General features: G+C 38.0%; 1 protein-coding gene across 2 annotated transcripts in view; it reads right to left on the bottom strand.

The window, feature by feature from the left end:
* The window catches only part of PDE7B (phosphodiesterase 7B), a 181,690-nt gene extending 169,103 nt beyond the window's left edge, over positions 1–12,587 (bottom strand). Inside the window, exons 1-2 of one of the 2 annotated variants that reach the window (XM_035538326.2) lie at positions 12,421–12,587; positions 12,182–12,296 (exon numbers count right to left, since the gene is read on the bottom strand). In XM_035538326.2, the coding sequence (XP_035394219.1) occupies positions 12,182–12,202 (21 nt within the window). In that variant the 5' untranslated portion in view covers positions 12,203–12,296; positions 12,421–12,587. Of the gene's footprint in view, positions 1–6,561; positions 6,659–12,181; positions 12,297–12,420 lie in introns of those variants that run through there. The other variant, XM_050709552.1, reaches the window with a different exon arrangement.
* Positions 12,588–13,209: the final 622 nt, after the last annotated feature.

Raw genomic sequence — 13,209 nt, 5'->3', positions numbered from 1 at the left:
GAATGGTCCAAATATTCATACATAATGAGATGTCACAGGGTGAACAAGTGAGGTTAATAAATGGTCAGGAGTGAATAAACAATGATCCTCATTGCTGCTTGTCAAATCTTTGTTTCCTGCAGTCTTCTCAGACTTTTTTTTTCTCTTGTACGCCTCATCCTCAAGGATGAATACTTTCCAGTACTGCATAATGTAGGACTTATGACTATGACTTGTTCTCTCAATTATTCTCTTTTAAACATACAATGATTTGTTTGAAAAATTGGAACAAATATATCTTGCACTTGGAAAGGGGAGTGTTGAGGAATATGTTAATCCTCAGTTTCTCAGCAGCTCATTTTGAAGTTTCACAGAGATGCCTCCTATACAAGCAAACTTTATCCTGATGGTGGAGACTGCTTTTATGTCCACAAAATGGTGGAGTCAACCCTTGTGAAGAAATCTGGACCCAAGCCCCTGAGCACCATGATGTTGAACCAATTAGATATTTCTCTGGGCAGCTGGTGTTGAAATATTGGAGGTCAAAAGATGAAGACTTGATGGAAATGAGGAGAAACAGAGGTGAAGAACCCTTAGTATCAGCAGTTCCCTATGCAGTATTGGGTAAACGAAGGTGCATTATTACAGACGTTCAAGATAACAAGATACAGTGCAAGTTTTCCCTATCTTTCCCTGTATACACCCATTCCTATTTCATCCTCCTCCACCCTTTCACTATCTACATACACACACCCTGCCACCACCATGTGAAGCAGAGAAGGGGCTTTTGGGACAGAGACAACAAATCCTCTGAGGGAGAGTCTGGTTGTCTAAGTACGTGCAGATCCATGCAGCCTTGGCTGGGTCCGGTGACACTGAGGAAAGGTGCGCTATTAGCAGAGCTATGGAATCAGTCTCTGCTGTGGGGGTTGCTGTAGGGAACCCACAGGGTATGTAAAGTTTCCACCCTGCCTGCTGAAACTCTAGTGTGTGCTTTGTGTTCAGTGTGCATATGGTAGGTGAACTGAACCCTTAATTTTTATCACTTAAAAAGACCAAATAAATGCTTGAGGTATTTCTATCCCCAGTTCTTAGGAAGAACTCCAGATTCCTTGGATACAGTTTTTCCTATTTTCCATAATAAACTATTTATTTTACAAAATGACCAAATTTCCATAATAGAAGACTGTTAAAATAAAGTGCTTATATAAATGTTAGGTTGTTTTGCAGTCAAATAAATTCATACACAAAGAATAGAAGATCTAAATATTATATTTAAACAATAACTAATTTATGTCTCAGTTAGAAAATCTAGTGTGACAAAAGCTTGAATCTCCAACTCTTAGAAGGTTAAGATATAGGTTCTCTATATATAGATAAGGAAACCATTTCAAAAAAATAACCTTTAATACATTTGAGTTTGCTGAGCCTCTGTGCTGCTACTTGGGAACAGAGATATCTCACTTAACTGCGTCTTACTGATCTTACTAATATGTTGTGTGCAACATTTTCATATGCCACTGGTACTGCCACACAGCTTTGCATCATAGAGCAATAGCCTTAAATAATCTCTTAGCTCAATGCAAGTTTTCCTAGGTTAGCATTTCATTTGATATGAGTCTGAACATGATATCATGTTCCTATTTGAGATCTTAAGTCTCTGAGATCACCTCTACTTGCCTTTCTCTCTTTCACCCTGTCCTCAATCTTATTAGAAATGTTTCTGATGTTTCATGGTAACCTAGGAAATACCTTCCCCTTCTGCCTGCCCTAAGTCTGCCTTAAGATGGTGCATCAACTTCCTGCAATGATCTGCTGAGCTCAGAGGAACAGTGTAAATGTAACATTCCAGAATCAGAAGACAAAATATTCTATTTCCTTTGATATTTCAATTTTTAAAAATTAGTTAGAAATTATTTATTTATTTATTTAGCCTTTAAATATATAAATGACTAAATAATGAGATAAGCCCATTTTGCTGGATTTTGATTTTTTACTCGCTAAAGAAAAAAGCGGGAAAAGAAAAAAAATGGTAAGTTTTTAGAAAAAGCTACTGAGAACATAATCTAAAGGATGGACGTAAGAGGAAAGATGGCATTAAGTCAAAAAAAAATAATAAATTCACATCACTTAGAGAAAATTGTTTTATATTTCTGAACAGTGGTGGATGTAAAATGTTTGCCCCAGCAGGCATTCTCCAGTTGTTCTATGGAGTAGAAGGTGAGTGGAAGATAACTCTGCCCCTTCTAATGAAGGACAAATAGCATTAATTTCATTTTTAATATGGTCCTTAAAGTAATCTTCATTTGAAGGGAAAGTGTGCATCTGTTTTAAAATAATAGTAAAACCTCTCAAAAAACAAATAAACAAGCAAAAACAACCCACAGCTTTTTTTTGTTTGTTTTGTATTCATCAGAAATGTTCAGAAAAAAACCCTTTCTAAATTATTTTTTTTTCATTAATGTATCCTTTTATACCAGAATCTTTTAGAACAGCGAATGTCATTGCATGTATGAAGCATGTCTTAACATTTCTTATACTGTACATGATGTCACAGCTTAGGTTGACTGAATTTCGTGACTGCCTTGGCTAAGACTATGGCCAATCCCTTTTACATGACTGACTTTCCAATGAGTTCCTATTCCAGCCCCATAGGACTGCGGGAGGACTGCTTGAGATTCATGGGAAAGATGCAAAGGAACATAAGTCAATCACCCTGTGCAGGTTCTTGACTCTGAAATGCAATGAGGGCAATTTAAAAGACCAGCTGATAAGCACAACACTGGTGATTTTGGTAGAAATATCTAATGGACGGACTCTTCTCAAATTCTTTTCCTGACCTCCTGGTCACTGAACTCTACAGCTACCTTATACCTCAGAACCACCACTATCTAGAGTGTAGATTATTTGTTGCTGGTACAGAAAAATCTATAGTATGTCAAATGTGAGGGTAAACTTTGTTGAATCTTATCTCGCCATAGGAACCACTAGAGCAACTGTGTCAACAGGGTTATTCATACTTGACTTTTTAATGTAAATTAGCTAAAACAATTTTTTCTCTCTGCTGCACTCAAGTGGCACTTCTCTGCAGAATGCAGTGGTATCAGAATTCAGATTCCAGTTTGCCAGAGGCTGACTTACAGTAGTGACTTTATAAATTAATTATTGTCCCGTATATTTGCAACATGGACAAGAACTCCATGGTTTGTTCAAAGGCATTAGATTTGCCTGTGTTGAACTTAATAAAGTGTAAAACAGTTTAGGTAATAAAGAAGTTGTTAACATCAGATTGTGACTAATTTTCAGTCTGTTACTGGGAGAAACAGCATTAGTTCCCATGCCAAAACCTATAAATCAGTGTGATGAAAAGGTAATTTTTAGACAAGTGTTCTCAGCAGAAAATGAGGATAAGAGAGTAAAAAGGAGAACATTCTCCTTTAATATAATTCCCCAGAAAATGTCTCTAGAAATTGAGTATCTCAGGGGTTTTGAAGTTCTCCTAAAATCAGAGCTGAAGAGGGTCAACTGTCAAAGTACTGTCAACAGCTGACAAGGGGTGTCTACAAAGCACTGAAACCCCTCTGCTAATTGTTTTCTACATTTTAAACATCTGGACCTTCTGAAACTTTTTTTTTTTTTTTTTAGAGAATGGATTGTTTATTTGCAAACTAATTTTCATCAGCTATCATAAAAAGCTACAGTGCCAAACACAGGTTGACATTAACTGCTTTTTGCTTTTATGAAATATGAAAAATAGTTTGTACTAATACTTAGAAAACAATAGAAGTCAGCTGAGTCTTGTTCACATTACCAGTGAATGTGATTAGAAGTAAAAAAAAAAACAACACAAAAGGATTAGCCAAGTGATGCCTTACATATTTTTAAACTAAACGAAATTAAAAATTGTAATGCAGTGGAACTGAATTGCTGTTGCATAATAGGTGGTCCAGATGAATATGGGGTTCCCCCCCTAGAGGTTTTCTGACCAGTCTACATGTTTATACGTTATAATCCTTCCTTTCTCTCATTACTGGATATAAAATTGTGCTTGCTATGGTGTTAAAGCAAATAAATAAAAATAAAAACATTTAAAAAACCGGAATCCCACACCCCTTTATTCTGCTACAGAAGTCCTAAAGGGCTACATCTGGGGGAAGGGTGAGAAGAAAGAGAATACATCTGTGGTACATGTGCAAGCCTCTTTTTAAAACAAGTTTCTTCCACAGATGAAAAGCTGCAACTGCTACAAGGAAATCTTAACATGAAGAAGTAAGCTCTTCAGTCATTAAATAAATAAAGCATGAAGTGTAGTTAACTTTTTCACTTATTTTTGAAATAAAAAATAAGGTAGCACTAGGCCTTTTGGAAGGAGGGTGAAAAGGATTGCTGAAAGATGAAGAAATCAGAGGCTTCAGTGACCTTTAGAACTTTTAATTCAGGCTCAATAAAATAAAAAGATCTAAGCAGACTTTTCAAAATGATCACAGGATTGGAAAAAGGTTTTTGATCACCTCTTCCTGATAACAGGAACCCATGTCAAGCAATTGGGTTTTTAAAGTTCCTGTGCCCCTCTGTCCTCGCAGGCAAAGTCAGAGTTTTTCAGTACTGGTGAGATGTTCTTTTTTTTTTCCCCCCCTCAAAATACACCTGTGCTTTTCTCTAAAAATCAACAATGTGCTGGAATGAAAGCCAAGGAGGAGGTGCTCATTTGGCCAAAGCACCAGTTAGAAAAGTCTTTTGGTTCAGGACAGAGTTTCTGGACCTGCAGGTAGAGACTTCATGAAACAACATTCATTCACTTCTGCTATTGCAATAGAGAAGCTCCAGTTTCAAGCCACTTCTCTGCATGGAGCAAAGGGGGTGCAGTTTGAGTCTACCAGGCCCCACAAATGCAGAGGGCCACTGCTGTGGTCATCCACCCTGGGGGAGTCAGCACAAGCAGAGAGGGAACTTGAATATTTTTCTCCCATATCCTCTTAAGAGCACTAACCACAGGTTGTTGGCTACTTGTTTTTGAAGAAGAAGGTGAAAACACTTCCCAGAAAAGCTCTAGTGCACTGCAGTTTTCTAGACCTGGCCGTTTCATTAAAGACTAGAGTGGATTGAAGGTTTTGAAAGCTTGACCAATCCTCTCAGCTTTGATGATGATATATAGCATGAACTTCAGTCAACATACGTTGCATTGCTTTTGTTACCATGCTATCAGAGAAGATATATATTTGGCAGTGGATATTATTATAACAGCTATAGTTTCATGGTTCAGAGAGACAGGATGTTACAGCCTTGCTACATGAAAAATACCTTGTGATACAGATCAGTCATTTTGGTCCCTCGGCAAAATTACCATTTCCCTGCGATTTATCAACATTTTAAATTATTACTTACATAGCTGTGTCATTGAAGTAGATTATGGTCTATACTGAACGCAGCAAGATCAGTCCCCTCTGTATTATAAATATATGCACTTTTGCAGATGCTACCACATAAACTAAAAATTAGCTGTGAGGTTGTGATTTCAGATAAAATCTGGTAAACTTTTTAAAATTTTTTTCATGAGAAAAGAGGAGAGAAAGGAGGTGATGGAAGGAAAAGAATGCATCACAGTTTCTGTGGAGCCATCAAAAGCAGCTGGACAGTACCTCAACTGTGAGGAAGCTGTGGAAAACAGTACTATAATATAGGTTCTGATAAAGGCTAATGAGCCTAAAATTTGATCTAGCTAGTGAAGAGGAGTGTTTATAAGACCTTAAAGCTCAGTGGGTCTGATCTTTCAGAGATATAAATTGATAGAGTCCTATTAATCTTGGTGGAACCATGCCATTTTACACTCTCACACTCCAATCCAATTTGAATCTTCTTTTTATCTTTCAGTGGTTCTGCTTTTTAAAGCAGTCCTACAAAAACAAAGCAACTGTGAACCAGAGGAATTTGCTTGGTACATAAATACATTCCAGTTTTATCTTTCCAGCTGGGACTTCTAGTTTGTTCAAAAAAATAATAATTTTTTTAAACAAACAAACAAACAAAACCACTCAACAACCAGAATAATAGAATTTGAAAATATATTACTTTCAGTATAATTCTCTTTCTACAGTAGATTATTTTCCACTTCATCTAGTTTTGTAAGGGCATTTTCAGTGTACTGACAGAGCGCTTTTTAATATCTGTGTCCTCAGATCTACTACAGCAGAAAGGAACTCACTGTGCTCCAAATCCTCAAGCAGGCAAAGCTCCCTCCTATCCTTTGCTGATGTGTGCAAATTCTCCTTTCTTAATCAGGACTAATTATTGTTTTCCTGGCTGTCTTACAGTCTTCTAATGGCCATATTGGTTAAAACGGAGATACATTGCCTAATTAAATTTATGATGGCCATTCTGATGCCACTCGAACATTGTTATTAATAGACACTCAGATATTATGGCAGCGTGTGAAACCGAGATGCCTATGAGTAAGTTAGACAGAGCCAAGTCATATCCTAGTATTTGAACCAGAAACGGGCAGTATCCTGTTCCAATATAGTTATCAGTTAGCACAAAGCCAGAAGTATGCTAGGAGACTAATGGAAAAGCAGAGGACCCCACCTTCACAAAGATGTCATGCATCTGCTTTCATCTCTCCCTCGACGTCTGTGTAAGCTGTCCCCATCCACCCCAGCAGGCTGGTATGCAGGAAGTCCTTATTCTACCTAACCTTCTCAGAGGCTTAAGGCCAAGCATAAGTGGCAAACTGAGTGAAAGGTGAAACCAAACGTCAGATGTGCCCAAATTTAGTGTATTTCAGTGTGCATCTGCATAAATAGTGAAGCTCACAGCACTGCTACACCCTCAGTTTCTGGTGGAAAGTGGTGCTCTTCTACAGAAATACTAAGCAGGTGCTGTCCTCTGGGACTGTCTAAGCAGCACTCTCAAGTCTATACCAGGCTTATAATACATAAAGTGGAAAACATCTACATGCTCTGGCTGACAGCTGGATGCCTGGGAAAGTACTAAGGCATTTCATGTCAATAAATGTTAATTTCTAAAGCACAACAAACACCTAGGAATCACCATCTCTCTTTCCAAGGGGTAAGTACTTGCACACTAATGGCAGCTCTGCCACCCCATATTAGCAAGTGTAAAACAGGCAAACCCCAGAGCTTAGCCAGCCTGCACAAGCACTGGAAAACCTGAGCTATGGGAGAAAGGTGGGAATGGGAGAAAGAAAGAGAATAAGAACATCAGTGTATAGACCCTTTCTTTCAGAAGGAATAGCGGGTAATTTCCGAAGACACAATAAGCAATTACATGGTAGCTCAATATCATCCTTCAGGAGTTCTCTAGTTAAACATGAGGTTTCTTAATTTCACTTTTACAGATGTGCATTTCTCTGAGCCATCTCTTAGTTGCTGTGTACTCAGTCAAAACATGCCTACCTCCCAGTTTATTCTTGGAAAGGTAGTGTTTGTCCTTTCCAAAACCTCTTTGCTACATCCAGATGGGTTAGTATCATCAACTGTGCTCTGAACGACCACATAGAGAATGGTATACAGGTCCTGACAACAGTTGCCCCACAAGTGTGTTTATGCCTCCATGACAATTAGCTAAACTTAGTTTGATGGGAGATTCTGTGCTGTTCTTCTAAAAACCTTACACTGCTGGCATTAACACACACTGCAGTGAGAGATTAGTTGGTGAGTTTTCTCATACCAGGAATTTTTGTGGGTAACTAGTATAAACCTACCAGCTACAGAAAAAAATCTCTCTGCAACTATCTTCTGCTAAATATTTGTTTCCTATTTCTAATATAACATACTCAAAGAAAAATAAATCTTGCTGTTTGTGTCTGCATGCAAGTCTTCTTTACCTAAACTATAACAAATTTGTCTCTCTATGTGACTGGGAGAATCCTAACTGCTCACCCCCACCTACTAAGAGGGAGAGATCATCAGCTATGTTTATCCATCCAGGCAAGCTGGATGTCTTATTTGGCTGGATAGCAAGCTAGCAGAAGCATATCATATACCACCATGAGACTATGTGGCTTAAATAAGTAGCTAAACTCAGTTCTCACCAATCCTCACTCACAACTCCCACTGGGAGTAAGAACGGAATAAGAAAATAACTCAGTTGGGCCCTTTCATTAATTTAATTTCTATAGTTCAACACTGTTTACATAATAGCTATAGAATTTTCACTTTCTGTGAACAGAACAAATGACAAATGTGCATTGAAATCACAGCATCATTGGACTGCACATGCCACACTATTAAATATGCGCAAGAGAAGTGCTTATATCATTTAATCGTTGCTTTTTGTAAATTGTCCCTGCACCAAATTTTTCACTTAGAAATTTGTTGTTGAAGTTTGGCTTCTAGAACTGCCCTCTCTTCTATCTGATCTGGCTCTGATTTCTTAATTTTCTATTTTAAAACTGGTGGCCTTAAAACAGATAATAACAAGCCCAGGTCTGAGCATTGTGAACTCTAGCAGTGTACCTTCTGAATCCGACATAGTCTGCTACAGGAAAACAGAAATGAAAATTTCAAAGGATTAAATACTGCTTTTAATGCAATTTTATTGGGATGCTTCTGCAGTAGGTATAGTAGTAAAAATATGATTTTAAAACGTTCTAAACAATTTTCAGTATGTCAAAATAATTCTTTTGCTAAATTATTTTTCAGAAGTTGACTTTGCATTTTAAATTTCAATAAATTAAATAAATTTACTTAAATAGAACAAATACAACCTATCTCCTTAGTATTTACACACAGTTAATACTTCAGACTTGTCAAATACTTGCAACTATCAGAAGACAGATTTTTTGCTTTTCCACTCATTTACTGAACCAAAGGATAAGTTTACCAGCCCCCCTTTTCTGACTGCATATAAGGGCCTTTGTGGTGCCTGGCTTTACAGCTATCATTGTATCATTGCCTACATAGCTGCACCTGATGTTGGTCAGAGAAAGAAAAAGCGTCAGAACTATTGAATTGCTTATGGATACAGAGGCTGCATGTCTGTGTGTCCCAGTGACCCCAGGGCATAAACTCTAAATAACATCAGTTCCACATCCTGAAGCATATGGCTGGAAAGTGCCATTTTCGCACTGAATGTAAAGCCAACATTTGACTGAAAGTGTAAAAACTGATGTTCCTGCAGGGGTATGCCTGTTTTCTGGCTGAGGAACAAGAAAAATGAATACTGTAATTCTAACACAGAGAGACCCATCTTCCACCCAATATGGTTGTGGGAGGAGGAATACTGAGCCATCATTTCATTACAAAACACTTAATTTTGTTCTGGCAGCTGGTAAGACCCCAGCTGTCCCTTTCACTTTCACCCTGTGACAAACACATGGTGAGCTGTAAAATTTCAAGCCTTAAAATGGAGAAAAGATGAACAATAGCGAGTTGCTAAGAATGCTCATTTACATGGGATGTCTTCCTGTCTGCCCCAAATTATTTGCTTTTCTGCTAGACAAACTGCATCTAGAGTTTTTGGCCATATATTTACGAGATTAAATGACAGGTTAGGTTTTAAACACTTCATATGATGAAATGAAGAGGCATCAGGCTTCAGTCTTTTGTTAGCAATGACTTGGTTAGTAGCTGACATTTCTGCTTCAGGTAGCTCTTATAAATGAAAATACAAGAGAAATTTTTTTCCCGTGAGACTGAAAAATTGCAAGAAAACCATATATATGTCAATTTTCAGATGGCTTCTCATTAAAATATGCTTCAGCTACTGGTAGAAGAACCGTTGGGTGAAGAATTGCATATGACTGAATGTCTCAATTATACTTGATAATTGTAATGAAGACACTGGAAAATCAGTCTGCTTCAAAGACCTACCTAGAGGTCTGGTAAGGGCAAACTGAGAGCTGGGTTTCAGAAGGGAAAAGCAGTTAAATGGGGAGGTAAGGAAGAAAACAGCTGCTGCTATATGGTATATTTGTATACTAGGTTACAGAATTAAAGATTGCACAGTTTAAAAGTGATCTGCAGTACACTGACTTAGACTCGATAGAATATGCATTACTCTGCTGGAATCACTAGGACTTCACTGGTAACAACTCTTGTCCACCCTACAGAAATAACCTGAGAAAGAGCAGCCATTTATATTGCATGGAACTTCTGCAATACAAACTCTTTTTGACACAATATGACTCCAAATGATAGTAAGCTTCTTATCCACTACAGAAAGGCCAAACTTAAATTGTATTTTGTTCTTGATGTTGAACTGAGAATGTTCAGAGAAAGCACTGCAGAGAAACTTTCATTAGTAAAGCAGAAAAACAGTGTCATTTCCTCAGTCCACTTGGCATATTTACTATTTGTATCACCAGTAGTTGTTGCTACAAAATACAGATTTCAGAGGTTAAAAGCCAAGCTTCTCTCAGAAGAAGATTTTGTTTATCAAAAAGGTAAATGATTTAATTCTAGGAAGTGAGAGTAAACCAATGTCTTACAGACTGTTATTTGGAAACTTGGATATCTTCATGTAGCTATAGGGTTGTTCTTTGCAGAACAGAAGACAGTCCCTCTAGATTCAGCCTTCTCTTTGATCAAATTTACTAATTAATCATTGAACAAATACTGTATTACCCTTTCTAAACTTGGAACTAGAGAAGCAGAGTTTTAGTTTTTAAAAACAGCTGGCATTTCACATAAGACTTTGGGGAGGACTGCGGAGGACAGAATGGCACAGGGATTACAGAATAATAGCTCAACGAACAAAGCTTGACTTAGGGTTGTTGGATGACATGAAAAAAAATTGTCTTTAAGTGCTTCAAAACAGATGTGGCACTAAAGATTTTATCTGTGACAAGCCTCTTTGTTTCTGCAGCCATCAGTGAAGATACAGCAAAGGAAATGGAGGAGCTGCAGTTATGCATTTGCAATACACAAAGTCCTTGTTTTCCCACTAGGCACTGCAGAATAGCAATTGTCCATTCACAGCACATATCACATCCTCTGCATTTCAGAGCTAATATTTTTGCAGTCCTTAAGCTAGCATGTTTGAGCCTAGTATGCCTAATTTTTGTAACCCTTTGAGGTGCCTTGCATGAGATAGATGTGCTTATTTTCAGTTCCTTGTTATATGAATAGTTTTATCAGGTATAAATTTTAAAGTTAAACTAAGAGATTTTCACATTGTAGAGGGTTTATATCTACAGTAACATCTCAAACAGAGCTGTCTCATTTCACAAACTGGGAAAATATGAAGATTGCTAGTCACTGAGCAAATGTATTTTAATCTAATTAATCATGGACATTGGCTGTGTTGTCTGAAATTGTTTTTAAGATCATTCACACACACACACACACACACACGCACACACACGAGCTCTGACAAGTGGCTCCTCCTCTTGTATGTTAGAATCACACTCCTGAAAACAATGTTAGTTTTATGCTAGCAGTTGCTTTCGCTTCCTGCAGCACACACTGTCCACTGTGCTGCTGCAATACTCATTCAAGGCAGATCACTAGCTCAAATATGAATTGAACTTATGTGCTGTTAAACAGACGTCAGGCTTCATTACTTCAACTTCCAATTAATTTCCACGTTTTTCTGGTTAAGTAGCAAAAGATATCTGACAACTGGTGTTAATATAAGCTGAGCAGCTCCCTCCCTCACATTGAGGATCTGCTCATAAGTCAAAGCTCAAGCTTCTTAATTTTAAACTTCAGAATCCAAACCAAATAAAGCAGTGTAAGCATGTAGGAAAAAAATGATGTGGTACATGTACTCCTAAATATGAGGCTGACTTTCTTTCCTGCTTGATCTGTTTATTTCAAACTCCTTTCTCTGCTCTAACTCTCAGATAAACTCACAGCACCCTCAGGATATGAATGAGTTTCTGCTTTCTTCTGCCTTCATCTAAGCCAACCAAGTCCCAGGTATCCCCTCCTTCCATAGAGCAGTTGGAAAACACATAGAGAAAGCAATCACACTTTCCTCAGCGGATCAGAAAGGACTACAATAACAGATTCTCTCTGCAATCTCATTTTGCCATCAAACAGTTAAACCAACATAAGTTAAAATTCTCATCTAGTTTGAATAAAGAGAAAAAGGGAGGAAATTCAAAATCCGGTTGCTGTAGTAACAATCATCAGCAAAAATCTTTTCCAATAAATAATAGTATTATTTCCCTCTCCCCCTCACAGTTTTAGTTCCCCTTCAGAAATCATCATGCTGGCTCTTTTAGATTTGCTGTACATACCTCAACCATTAAACAAGACATTTAACCATAGTGGCAGTTCTGTGACCTTTGAATGCCGTGAAATCTCTAAGCGGTGCAGCTTGTTCATGAAGACTTGTACTGCAGAATCCAGTAACTGCATCCAGGATTAGGAATACAAGTAAGTAACAACAGCAACCAAAAAAAAAAAAAAAAAAAAAAAAAAAAGGAAAAGGAAAGGAAAACCTCCCCAAGTCCCCCAGCCCAGCCAGTAAAACCACCTTAAGAAGCAAAAAGAATCAGAAAGAGAGTGCACTTTTCTGCCAGTGTAAGGGCTGGGATAGAGCTGAGCTTGCTGCAGTCAGACTGGCTGTGTTAGCAAGCAGAAGGCCGTGCACGGCTGGGAGGTGCTGTCAACTGCCACAGGCAAGGGAAAGCAGACCAATCCGCTTCGGCACTGTCAGCTTGCTGGAGTGAAGCCTTTTCTGTTTATGTTTCCTCATTTCAAGAGTGACGTCAAAGGGTTTAGTTTTTCCTCTGCATGTGCTAGTAATTTTAAGCGACTACTATGGGAAGAATGTGGCAGTGATTTAGGCAGGCTACCCTACTAAAAGAAGCCAGAGTCATAATTTATCTGTCCTGGATTTAGCTTAGAAATATTTTATAATGAAAGGTACCAGGAAGATCCAAAATATCCACACAAAATGGAGATAGGCTATAAATATACATATATAAATTGAAGTTTTCTTAAATATACCTAAGATATATTTCCCAGGAAGACCTGTTATCTGTATGGATCATGATGCAAAATCAGACCCGATTCTGTGCTTGCCCTGAAGTAAATCAGGAACTGCTTGTCTAAATTCAGTGCTGCTACACCAGTGTAAACCTGGCAAAAGAGATAAGACTGAGACTACTGTACACATCCCTTTATCAGTCAGCACTAGCTAGATTGCAAATTAGCAAACTTCTTTCATTACTACGTCAGAGTAATGGTCTGCTTAAGGTCTGCTGCTCTGGGCAAACATCCATTCCATCAACTGGTCGCAGTCCAGCCCTGCTCTCCTTGC

This window comes from Cygnus atratus, chromosome 3 (assembly GCF_013377495.2).
Source record: "Cygnus atratus isolate AKBS03 ecotype Queensland, Australia chromosome 3, CAtr_DNAZoo_HiC_assembly, whole genome shotgun sequence".
Taxonomy (NCBI): domain Eukaryota; kingdom Metazoa; phylum Chordata; class Aves; order Anseriformes; family Anatidae; genus Cygnus; species Cygnus atratus.
This window is presented reverse-complemented; position numbering and strand designations above follow the sequence as displayed.